The sequence below is a fragment of the Neopelma chrysocephalum genome, unplaced genomic scaffold (assembly GCF_003984885.1).
Source record: "Neopelma chrysocephalum unplaced genomic scaffold, ASM398488v2 Primary Assembly neopelma1_25, whole genome shotgun sequence".
In the NCBI taxonomy this organism is placed as follows: Eukaryota; Metazoa; Chordata; class Aves; order Passeriformes; family Pipridae; genus Neopelma; species Neopelma chrysocephalum.
Window position 1 is genome coordinate 15,947,006 of NW_020897694.1, and position 12,232 is coordinate 15,959,237.

The following is a 12,232-nucleotide window of genomic DNA, read 5'->3' on the forward strand; positions in this document are numbered from 1 at the left end:
TTACATCCCACTGACATACAAGATTAAATCACACTAGGTATTTGCAGACTACCACAAACCAAAGAAAAAGTCATTCCAATAATATCCTGATTGAAGAATTCAAAGTGAATAATATCTGTAACAAAAAACGTTAAAACCTTTTTAAAATTAATCTAAAACCACTTTACTAATGTTATTTAGTCAGAGGTGGAAATACAAATATTTTTACCCTCAAAAAACAGCCTTATGGCAGAAATTCATTAGGTGTAGCAATTGTAACCATCTCACTTTTTCCTTACCTCATCAGATCCTGGACTAAATTCATATCCAATTGCGTAACATTTGAAACCATAAAAACAAGCTTTTTCATCTTTCACATAGTCTGACGCAGTCTCCAGGGAAAAAAGAGCTTCATTTCCTTAAAAAAGTTAAAGCATACATTAAATAAATAAATAAACTATTCCTCCTCTTTTGGCATGTTTCTTCTACGTGCATATATATGAAACCCAGGCTTTATATGTAACATGTGAATTAAAACCATGGGAAAAAAAGCAGACTAACATTTCAAGCAAGAAACCTACCGTAAATGTAATCAGATTGCCAGCTTGGATAAAGACACTTTAACTTTGATTTTTCTGCAAAATTATCTTAGCAAACAACCTTTTTTTTCATTATTTCAGTAACTCACATTACTACTAATTATCTATTTATTACCTGGCAATACTAATACCATGGTAGGCCATCCTGAAGATCCAGAGAATTTTTTCAGTTCTATCCATGAATTAAGGTTTTCATGAACAGAAGCATGCTTTGGTCCAAATCCCAGGCTCTGTGCAATTCTGACAGGAATTAGTAAACGAAGAACATCCTCTGACTGAGCAGTGCCACACTGAGTGTCAAACTCTATTGTTATCCACCTGACACATTCAGGAAAAGTCACCTAAAACAAAGCAATAGTTTAATTACGTCCAAGTTTTGGGTGTTGTTGGGGGTTTTTGTAATATTTATTTAGTTCCCTTTTGGTTTTAAGTCTTTAGTCTACCAAGCGATTTAATCAAGTAATTCTGTTACAACTGTTTTGATATGCTTTAAATTAACATTAACCTAATCTATTCTTTGAACTTCATATACACCTGAACTTCATATACACTGAAATGCTTTAGCACCTTACTCAATTATAATCCCGTATTATAACTTAATATTCAGATTAAGTATTTGTGCCAACACCACTAGTGATTGGTTTTAAGAACTCTGCACAGGTTCATTAAACAAAACAACACAGACTACTACGAACATTGAACTCTCATATACCTTTTTAAACTCAAGAAAATCCATGTATCAAGTTTTTAAGAGAAATTGTGCTCACCTTATAGTGTGTAACAGAGGCAGGTTTATAGGGGTGCTCGCTTTCTACAACAGCATAGTGATTGGAGGTAGTACAAGCTGAAAGCCCTTGCTCTGGTTGGTTTCCAGTGGTGCTGTCTGTAGATTGATTTGGGTTAAAGGCTGGAGGGGCATATTTCTGATTCAGAACTGCCACGGAAGGAAGTAGCTGTTGTACTAGGCCAAAGACCTCAACAGCAACCTGTAACATAAGACCACATGCAATAAAGTATTATAACTTGGTGAAAACAATTCCCTCAAACTTCCATTTCTCTACAACAGTTGTTTGGATATTCTCAGAATATCACTAGCTACAATTCATTTATTCATTTTTCAATTCTGCATCTACACAATCTCAACAGAAGAAACATCGTTACAATAATCTGAAATACTCCTCACGGAGACGCGCCAAAGCTGACACAAGAATGTGTATACAGCTGAGGGATATTTTCACTAAAATAGCTTCTACTAAAAATCCTGGGCAGTAACAACAAGTAAGCATGAGTTGACGGAAAGCAAATACCATACTAAAGTCATAGTTCAGTTATACTTTGTAATGACGTAGTTATTTTAATACATGTAATGTTATGCTATGCATTGTTCCCTGTAATCTTCAAGACATTTTCAAAGGAATGGAACACTTCTAAAGCAAAACACTTGCCACTGAAAAATAAGATTCTTTTACTTACAGCTGACATCTTCCCATCTCTAAATTTGATAGAAATAATATTAATTTAATGAGCAAACGCTTTTGCTCTTTACTATAAAAATAGAATTTATATAGCATAAAAGAACATTTTATACCATCTGTGTCCATCAATGACCTGTAAATGACATCCTTCTAATGCCTTGTCTTTCACTACTGATAAAGCCTGTCATATTTCTTTCTGCTTCCTTAATATTTTTTTTGTAATGTTTTCAATTCAAGTAAAAAAAAGTCATTACATGTTTTTAAAATTCTTGACTCTTAGAATAAAATTCATAATGAGTCATGTGGTCAAATATAAACCATTAATTCATAAAATTGTAAGACATCAAGATGTTTGGAATCTCAGAGTAAATCTTTTCGCTGCAAAACATTCACACATTTCCTCAGCAATTTCTGTTGAGGGGCATACCTTGGGAATAGCTGCTGCTACTGGTCCTATGTAGGCTATTATGAGGGGAAGCAGCATCGAAAACAGACTGGAAGAGCTGAGCAATTCTGGAATGTCTTCAGCTAAATAAAGATAATTAAAACACAGGTATTAAGACTAAATGTACCATTGTTCAAAACACATCTTATTTTTCTAGTTTGCCTCTTGCAAGTTAAAACTTTTATTTTCACTTTGAATTGTTTTCCTTATATAGGCATTGTCAAATTCTGAATCTGCCAAGTTCACCCAAGATAAACATATCATTATATACAGTTCTGTGGTCAAAAATTTCCTCCTATTAGAGCATTACTTTATTGCATTCTCTGGCGTTTTGTGAAGCCGTGTTCATATTTTCTATGGTATAAAAGTTAGCACAACGAAGTTCTCCCAGCCCTTCAAATCAATTTTTATAGCACTATTTAATATTCTGGACATTTTTACTACCATGGCTAATATCTACATTTTTCAAAAATGGATGTTTAAGTGCTTACAAATTCATTACATTCACCAGTCCTGCTGACTCCCACCACTGTGCAAAACATGCATAAAATTTGCAAAACCCAACATGGAAGACCTTTTGGAAACAAAGAATCTTACCAGCTTTAATACAATACTTGCTAAACTGATGAGCAAATTTATACGAGGTATCTGTCTATGATATCTCAATTGCAACTCAATGACATAAAGTTACACAGTCTGATACTATAGGAATGAAAGGTTAGAAAAATATTTGGAAAGAAACATTCTTTGGAAAGAAAAAGATAAACCTCACAACTCTGGGATGCAGTTGTATTCTACTATTACTGGTTGCTAGCAAACTGAAAAGTTTTGAAAGGTAAATTTTCTCAAGCCTTACCATCTACAGCAAGAGCCCTGTGTAACAAGTCTTTGGCTGCTCGTACAACAGCACTCACGACAGAAAGAGCCCTGCTACAATTTTTGTCTTCTTCATTTGCTTTGTTCAACAGCTGTGATTGCAGATCTCCATCATACTCACTCCTAGATGGTGGATTAAGTTAAAGTAAGTTCACAAAATACAAAATTATACTAAAACAAATGACTGACTGATTTTTGGTATAGAATAAGCACAACAGTTTATGATAAAGCAATAAAGGAAACATTACTTTTACTATTACGATAAAGCAATCAAAGAAACCATGGAGGATATTTTGGAGGCAATGCCTCACTGTTAGCCCTTTAGAATAACTTTATTTTTATTTGACAAAAAGTATTAAAAGCATTTTTCTGGAATGTTTCTTTTGACTAGATGCCTTTTAAATGACAGAAAGGTAATAATTGCTATGTTCTTCCAAGGTCAACCACGTATCTTGATAAAAACAGAACAATGTTAAATGCATCACAAAAACAAGTAAAACTGTTCCAATAGATATTTCTCCATTAGCATAACAGGGAAAAAGATTCTCCCTCCCTATTTCAAAGATTAATTTTGGTTTTGAAATACAGTCCTGGGCTTAACAAACAGTTTTAACAAATAGTTTTTCTTTTAAATCCACTCTGTAAAGTTAGGCTCTCCTAAACAACACTATGCACAAAATATTTAAATATACATTTAAAAAAAGTATATAACAGTTGTGGGTTGGATTTGCTTTTTCAAAGCAGTCAAATTACAATTATAAACTAATTAAAGCCCTCAATATGATAACGACAAAGTCTTGGCATACAGAAACAAAATCACTTAGTCAACATGTAAAGCGAAATTTCCTATTGTCTTTTGGATATCTTCTGTTTGTCCAGAAAGATCTGATCTTTCAAAACGTCATTCCAGAATATTAATAATTCAGAACTCGCACCTCAGAATGCTCAAAAATTTTACTCTGAGCAGTTTAGTGAATAACAAGGATACCTGTCCTTCTCTATGATTTAAATTATTCATTATTTTAAAAAGATTATTTTGTTTTGTCAATGTGTTCTAGAACTGTAATTTTGCTGTCAGCCTCAAGCCTTTTTAATTTAGATTTATTAATGAATGACAGCAGGTGAAATTCAACTGAGCACTTTTCTGATAAAACCCTCCAAAACTTTTCTGCCCTTACGAGAAGCGTGTTAACACACTCCTTTCCGTATGGTCTTTCTTTGCATATGCATAAGTAACAATTTGATTTGTATTTGAGTATTCTTCAAACAAAACAGTCTGACTCTTACAATCTCTGTTCTATAATAGTTGACTGAACATTTAGTCAAATAGCTGTAGTAAAATCAAAACCTCAAGTCATTATATACATCAAACTGCGAATACTCAAATTAGGTCCGTAACTATAGTCGTGAATCACGTAACACTAATTTCTGTTGTCCATGCAATCTTCAAAAGACACAGTGATTACAGGCAGCAGCTGCAAATTTTTCCAACATACTTAATTTATTCTGTAACAGTTCTGAGTTGTGCCACTACAAAATTTCAAAAGCTTCTTAGAATTTTATCAGTTGAAACACAAAAACTTGACACTGTTCTGATCTGAAGACAAGACTTTGGTGTGTTTTTTTCCATATATTATTTTATTATTAAGTTAGAATGCCTTGAAGCTTCCATTACTGAAATTATGTCCTTCGCTTTCCTGAAATCAAAGATATTGTTATTTCTCTTTAAATTCCTCTTTTGCTTGTATAAAAGCAGACAATCTAGGAGTGAAAATAAAAGTTTTCCTTGCCTTCTTTCCTCCTTCTTACATAACGATACTTCCTAATTACGATACTTCCCGTTAAATTCCTCTAAATGCTGGAGGAATACCCTAAACACGATGTCCAAGATTCCAGGAGAACAAATCAATGGAAGTATCATGCACCACTGCAATTCAATTCTTTAATAAGCAATTACTGTTTTTACTGAAAAACTGGATCTTTGTGCACCTCCCTCCCAATATGTTACACAATTTTGCCACAGAAACACTGGCTGTTGATTTATGTTTTGCTTTCTTCATAAATCATAATTTAATTAAGAGGGAGGTCTGTTGATTCTTTAAGCACAGACAATCTCATGTTTTGACATAGATTAGAGCTATCCTATCTTCAAATATACTGTTACTATAATTTTGCTGCCCACTTTTCTTCATACTTTAGTTCTTTAAAATTTTCTTAAGAGCAACATGTTCTTGCGCCTGTTAGTCCAAAATATGTCACTTGTTGTAGCTCTACTTATTTTATCCTCTTCATCTTTTATTAGGTAGGTACATCTCACACATAATCAAACATAAAAGTAAATTATTATTCCTTGCATCTTCTATTGATCAGCCTTGTACTGACAGTTTGAAAATTGTGCCTTATACATATCAGGGCAAGCACCTCAAACATGAAAGCAATGTTTTCAGTAAAAGCATTACCATAAGTGAATTCCTACTGCCATCCTGAAAGGCTGAAGTAAAGCTTCCCTTCAGGACAGTCAGATGTTTCAGTTGATTTTCTTCAGGCAGCTACAATTCCTTTTTTTATACCTTTAAGCTCTTAAGTCAGAGAGGAGGCAGTTCCCATATAAATACAGCTTGCTTCACTACATGACACAATTGTTTTTGGAAACTGAGGAAATAGCTGAGTAAATCAGACAGATAAACATTCCAGTGAGTAGTCTCTCAAAAATCTCTTAGGATATAGAAAAAACAGAAATTGAAGTAGTGTACCTTACCAGTTCCCTGTATTACAGCTTTAAAGCAGCAAACAATGAATCTTCTAAGAGAGGTCAACCACCAAATAATTTGCCAAATCAAAAAGACAAAGAACCTAAAACAAGGCTGGAAGCTGCACCATAAACATACTCGGATACATTTATTTCTGTTACTTCTTAAAAACAGCTGTGGTATAATAGCACTATGATGGTTTTATTCACTTTTCTTAGAAATGGATCATGACAACACACAAACCTGTAATATAGAATCTGTGGAATTTGTCCTCGCGTCTGGTTAGTGCCATTACTGCTCAGACTGCATGTACTAAATGTAAATGTTACACCGTCTGGACACTGAACTGTGGTCATTCCGCCATCTCCATTGGCAGTCCGGCTTCCATAATTCCTCAAACGAACTGCGTATTTCACATTTTCCTTAAAAAGGAGAACCAAAAATAATATGTAATATAAAACAAATATCTATGGCTTCATGGTATTAGGAAATCTACTATTTTACATTAATAGTGGAGAGTCCAAAAAGTTTTTTGAAGCACTTTACAAATGAAATTAACCAAAAAAGATCTAGCATTTAACAAAAATCAAAGCTGTTCCATGTTCCCAAACTGTGGGCCATAACTTAAATTACTATTAATTACTTTAAGAGTAACCAAGTACCCAAAGAAAGTTAGCTACCAAGTTGCACCAAAAAAAAAGTTACATATTCAAAAATATTCTAAAATTATTAAACAACTATGATCTACCTTATGCTATTATAAAAACTGGGATTTAATTTCTTTTAGTTGACAGGATTTGAACTTTTCAGTTACAGGGTGAAACTGAGACTTTACAAAGCAAACATGTTAAGATCAACTTGTGAATGTATACACAAAACCTTAAACAATTCACATCGAACATTCTGATTTTTGTTATCTAAAGAAATTGTATGAAACCTACAGATGCATGCTTATTTTATTTACCTTCAGTGGCACAACTTTGTCAAGTCTGATTTCAGCTATGTCACTAGGAGAATCATCTGTGGTGTAAGTTCCTTTAACCAATTCTAAAGATGTCCATCTATGAGAATGAGTTGCATCTCCAGTATGATCACTCTGATTCAAAGAAACCGAGTCATTAATACATTTATAATGTAAATACATGACACAGTCAAGCAATTGTGCAAGTTATGTTTTGTTGAATAAATTTTTACACATGGCATTACAAACAAAACAAACAGGTTTTTCAATAGTAAAGCCTTTCTCCTAAGGAGAGGTTAATTTCCCATAGCAACCTACACTTGCCCTTTGGAAGACATTAGAACCGTCAGTTATAGTGTAGAAAACCAGAGGTTTTTCTTCATTACAAGAACCCACAGTACAGTTCTGTGCTGCTTCTAAGAGAGTACATCAACAGTACATGAAACATCTGTAAGTACAGCCCGACCATGCCAGTAGGCTATTATCCTTTTTTTTTGAATTTTTGGTTTTAACTTGGTCTCCTTCACTTATTTTCATTCACAGTTTGCAGAGAGCTAACTGCTACTAATTTACATTTATCTGGAGAAAGTGAAAAGCCCACTATACTTCAAATATTATTTGTAATAGAGTTCATGACAATAACCAAGATAAGGACCCTACTAGATATACTATGTAGCTTGCAATAAAACAGAAATCTCACCACGAGCAAACCAAAAAACTGTACTACCAGTGTACCATTTTACTGGTAGTCTAGATTGTACAAGAATATTACAATATTACATTATAAAACATATTATAAATAACTTTGAGGTTACTTTTCTTCAAATATTTTCTCAAATGCAGTACTTACATCATCAACTAAAACCTCCAACTCATATTCATGAATTCCTCCTCCACCATAAACAGAAAATCCTACAACAACTATACCGGCTTTGTCAACAGAGAAACATATTGCATCAGGGGATCCATTCCCAGTATTCCAGCTTCTTCCCTGACTTGTTTTAGTGAATCGGTTTGGAGTGGATTTGACAGAATGGAGAGAGTTCAACCCATCAACCTGTAGAAAGTTAAATACAGGTGTCAGAAAATATTAACTGCTAAACGTTAGAAAACTTTAATAAAGCAAAGTTAAGTGAATTAAATTACCAGATTTTCAACTGGGTAAATTTTAAAACTCAACTCATAAATGTTAGAATATGCCACTACTGAGCCTTCTAGTCAATACTGACTAAAAAGAAAAAAAGAAAATATTTCTGGTAATTAGAAATTAAATAGGAATAATTAGGAATCTGATTAATTTTTAAAGTATTTAAATACATATTTTACAAGATAAATTAGCACAAAATATAGATTAACTGTACTAAAAGAAGAGTTAGGTATTTCTGTCTTAGGTGCAGTCAAGAAGAGGACAGATAAAGATAATAACATAATGGTAAAAACAATTTCAGTCAAGATGTTATCAAAAGTTTGGTTCTTTCTGTGAGAAAAACCTGTTGATAGTCCAGAGGCAGTGACACTCCTTTAAGAAAATCAAATAATTTTCCATCATATAACGAAGTTACAGCCTCACGAAAGGATAATTGATTGGATACATGCACAGATATGCAGGCAAAAAGATAAGCACTCAAAAAAATTTGCCATTTTGTAAACAATCTGCAGTATTCTGTAGCCATAATTAAACAGCTATTTATCAACAATACTTTCCTAATACAGTTAATTTATGCAAAATATCTGAACTACTGAGAACTGAGAATTCCAGCATCTTTGAAAGATCTGCACACCTACAAAATACCTGCAACAGCCTGTATCACATTCATAATATATCTGTCCTGAAAGATTTCTAGCAATGATTTTACAGCAGTTTTACCTCAGATCCTAATGCTGATGCTGTAAGCTCACTCACAATACTAGCAAGCAAACCACAGGTATTAGAAACCAGATGTGAAGAGAAAAGTTCATTTTCTCTTCTAAGGCTGTTCCGTACTGGTAGAACAACAATGACTAACATCTTTTCCAGCACTTCACGAAAGCTTGTCATCCCTGAAACATTTTCTTCACTCTGCAGTATGAAAAAAACCAACGACAAATGACATTGTTATTAAAAAAGAAAAACCCAAGACACAGACTTTCACATATTATAAGCATCAGGTAATTGAAAAATCTGTGACTTCATGACTATAAGAAATGTCTAGAGGGTGAAAAAAACAAAATTAAAAATTCTCAAAGCTACGATAGTATGTATTCCCTTGTCAAAAGAACTTATATTTTTAATTTCCTGAATGAGGTAGTGACCACTTTGTTTATTGAATTGGAAAGATATCCTATATAGGTATCCTTCTCAGGAGAGAGAGTTTTGCTTTATAGCCTATAAAGCCTAATGGCTTCATAAGCATACATAAGAATACAGTAGATATATAGCTATCTATGGAACTATTCATATAATTTTCTCCTATGTTTTCTAAAAAAGAATCTCAAAAGCTTTTTAGTTTTGGTGTTAGCAAAAAGAATCTTCTATGCAAGCAGGTAAGTGAAAACCAGTGGCTAGATGCTTACAAAAACAGTTGTTCTTTATATGAAACAAATCTAACCTTAGGAATCTACTGTGCCTTCTAACTAGCAGTGACATCCACTGTTTTCCATAACAGTTATCCATACTGAAAATAATTTCTGATGAAGAAAGATAAAAGCAGCTCTACTGATGAAAATTTAAGGTCTGTTTTCCTCGCCATTTTGTCTCTCAAAATTATCCAAGTAGTGAACAGATATGGAAGACAATTAGGTAAAGCAAACCTGCACAGACACCTGCACAGAACACTTTCCATCTTTAGCAGTTAAGAGGCAGCTGTATCCAAGATATAAATATTATACTTGCATTTAACAGCCTTTGGTGGTTTTTTTTCTTCATTAATTTATGCAGATGCTTTCCAAATCCATGAAAGCTTTCAGCATAATAATGGCCTACCAGAGATTGTTCTCCAGCTAACCCACATATTTTATAAAAGAGCAGCAAACTTCTGAACTTACCTTTTGGTAAGGTCTCTGTTTGCTCAAAACTTTTGGTATTAGTAGGCTCAACAACTATCATTTATTTACCTTTCCTGCATCATTCATCATTTCATACAATCTTAACCCTTTTGTCTTCTCAAGTGAATAATATTATTTAGTAGTCCAATACCCTTGATTATCATCTTAACCCTTTCCATTCCTGTAAATCAATTCTAGAATAAAAGAACTGCAAAAATACAGTATTCAAGAGCCTTGATTAGAGAAACTGCTTAATAACCTTTGCTAGAACTATATGAACTAGGCTTCCTCTGTTGACTTCTTTAGAAACTCTAGTTTGAGACATGATTTTTTATTACCAAAGCTGTGTTAACTCTTCCTCAAAACACCAAATCTATCAACCTGTTCCTCCTTGTGATAACGTGAAAAAGTTGAAAAACTGTTGCACAAAACACTATGCAACAGAATACAACTCCAAAGTATATTTCTTCCAATTTAATATTCCAAAATAACAACAGACATTCTTCAAAAATAGAATTGGAATATTTCAGATAAATAGATGAAAATTGGAAAAAATAAGTTTCTGAAATAAGCCTTTTAGAAAGAAAACGGGCAAATTCATCTTCAACTTGTATAACTGCTTTTTGTTGCAAAGTAGAAGTTGTCATTAAATTTTTAGAATACATTCTGACCTGACTGAGTTTTTCCATGTGTGCAACCAAAAGAGGAAAACGATGGGCCAGAGCAGAGTCATTCTCAGTGCTGACTTGTTTAACCATTGATTGCAGCAACGCCTCTCCATCATAAGCAATGGGAAAGATAGAGGTCAGCTTTACTGAAGTATGGCAGAGAGCAGACATAACTGCAGCAAGAAGGCGACTGCTGGAGGTTTTGAAGTTTGCTTCCTGAATGTCCTAAAACATAGATAGGAAGAGAATGGCACCATTGCACTGAAAGTAAGAGAGAAAGTACTTTTGAAAGGAACTTTTCAGCTTTATCATAATAATAGAAATAATTTAGAGAAAGCTTTCCTATGAATTTTACATTACCTTCTCTCATAAGTTTGCATTTAGATTTTCAAAACTGAATTAATTAATATTTCTTGGTTGGTATATTTTAAAATAATAAACCATTTAATATTTTCAAATTATGGTATCCTTTGAAGACAAAGCATTTCTTACAATTAACCAAACAATTTAATTAGACGAATACTTTGAAGAAAAGATTCTTCCTTGAAATTGTATATGATAAATGAATTTTCATGCAAAGCAGCAAACTGCATCTTACTGCAAGCAATGCAAACAAGCAACTACACCATTTAGATGTGGAATGCTCATTCACATTAAGCAAGATACTTGGAAAGTTGTTGATTACAGAATAATATTGTCAGCTGCTTCTCATGTACTTGGCTGGGTCAGAGTACTGTTGTAATATTTAATTACGAGGAATTACTCAAGTATTCATGAAAAAAATGCTACACCTATGCTCTTAAGCAACATGCACCAAGAATAAGTACATATAAGGCATGGTCTCAGCACTGAGAAAGGAGGTACTGACAGTTACCAGCACCAAAAATTTTCTTCACTGTCCAGAGAGAATCTTAAAGCCAAGGGAGACAAAGTTCCTAGGCTCTTGTTGAACTTGGACACTCAAAAGCCACCAAACAACAAAGAAAACTGATAATAGATTGTTAAAAAAAACAAAAAACAACAAACCACAGCAGAACTCAAGTTGCAAACCACAATAAAAGAAAAAATTGAATAAAGGTTTTAAATACTATGTAGCTTCAATTTCAGCAAAGGTTAAACTAAGCTGTAATATTTACTTGAGTCATTTTAATGTACCTGGTCCAAACAGTTCAGCAAGTCACAAAGACATGCCCACTGGAGAGCTGGTGTTGGATAAAATGAATGAAAGCAAGCTGTGAATGTATTATGGCATTCCTGAAGAACAGCTTCCAAAAGACTGAGCGGCTGACTGAGATATCCTTGTGGATCATTGTCCAACTTCACCATGCAATGATCAACTCCTTCAGATAAAATTTTTCTCAACAAGGTCCTAGTTTTTCCAATGCAATCTGCTAGTTTGCTCGTTTCTTCTACAACTGCCTTAGCTGAAGCTAGAAGGTTACACAAAGAAAAGAA

General features: G+C 33.5%; 1 protein-coding gene across 14 annotated transcripts in view; it reads right to left on the reverse strand.

Moving 5' to 3' along the window:
* MYCBP2 (MYC binding protein 2, E3 ubiquitin protein ligase) overlaps positions 1 to 12,232 on the reverse strand; it is a 180,995-nt gene that overhangs the window by 76,857 nt on the left and 91,906 nt on the right. For all 14 annotated transcript variants that reach the window (XM_027674586.1, XM_027674585.1, XM_027674579.1 and 11 more), the window contains 11 exons: positions 11,933 to 12,207; positions 10,781 to 11,002; positions 8,953 to 9,144; positions 7,936 to 8,142; positions 7,089 to 7,220; positions 6,368 to 6,546; positions 3,355 to 3,497; positions 2,481 to 2,581; positions 1,346 to 1,564; positions 694 to 919; positions 279 to 397 (listed from right to left, as the gene is read on the reverse strand). In XM_027674586.1, the coding sequence (XP_027530387.1) occupies positions 279 to 397; positions 694 to 919; positions 1,346 to 1,564; positions 2,481 to 2,581; positions 3,355 to 3,497; positions 6,368 to 6,546; positions 7,089 to 7,220; positions 7,936 to 8,142; positions 8,953 to 9,144; positions 10,781 to 11,002; positions 11,933 to 12,207 (2,015 nt within the window). The remainder of the gene's footprint in view (positions 1 to 278; positions 398 to 693; positions 920 to 1,345; positions 1,565 to 2,480; positions 2,582 to 3,354; positions 3,498 to 6,367; positions 6,547 to 7,088; positions 7,221 to 7,935; positions 8,143 to 8,952; positions 9,145 to 10,780; positions 11,003 to 11,932; positions 12,208 to 12,232) is intronic.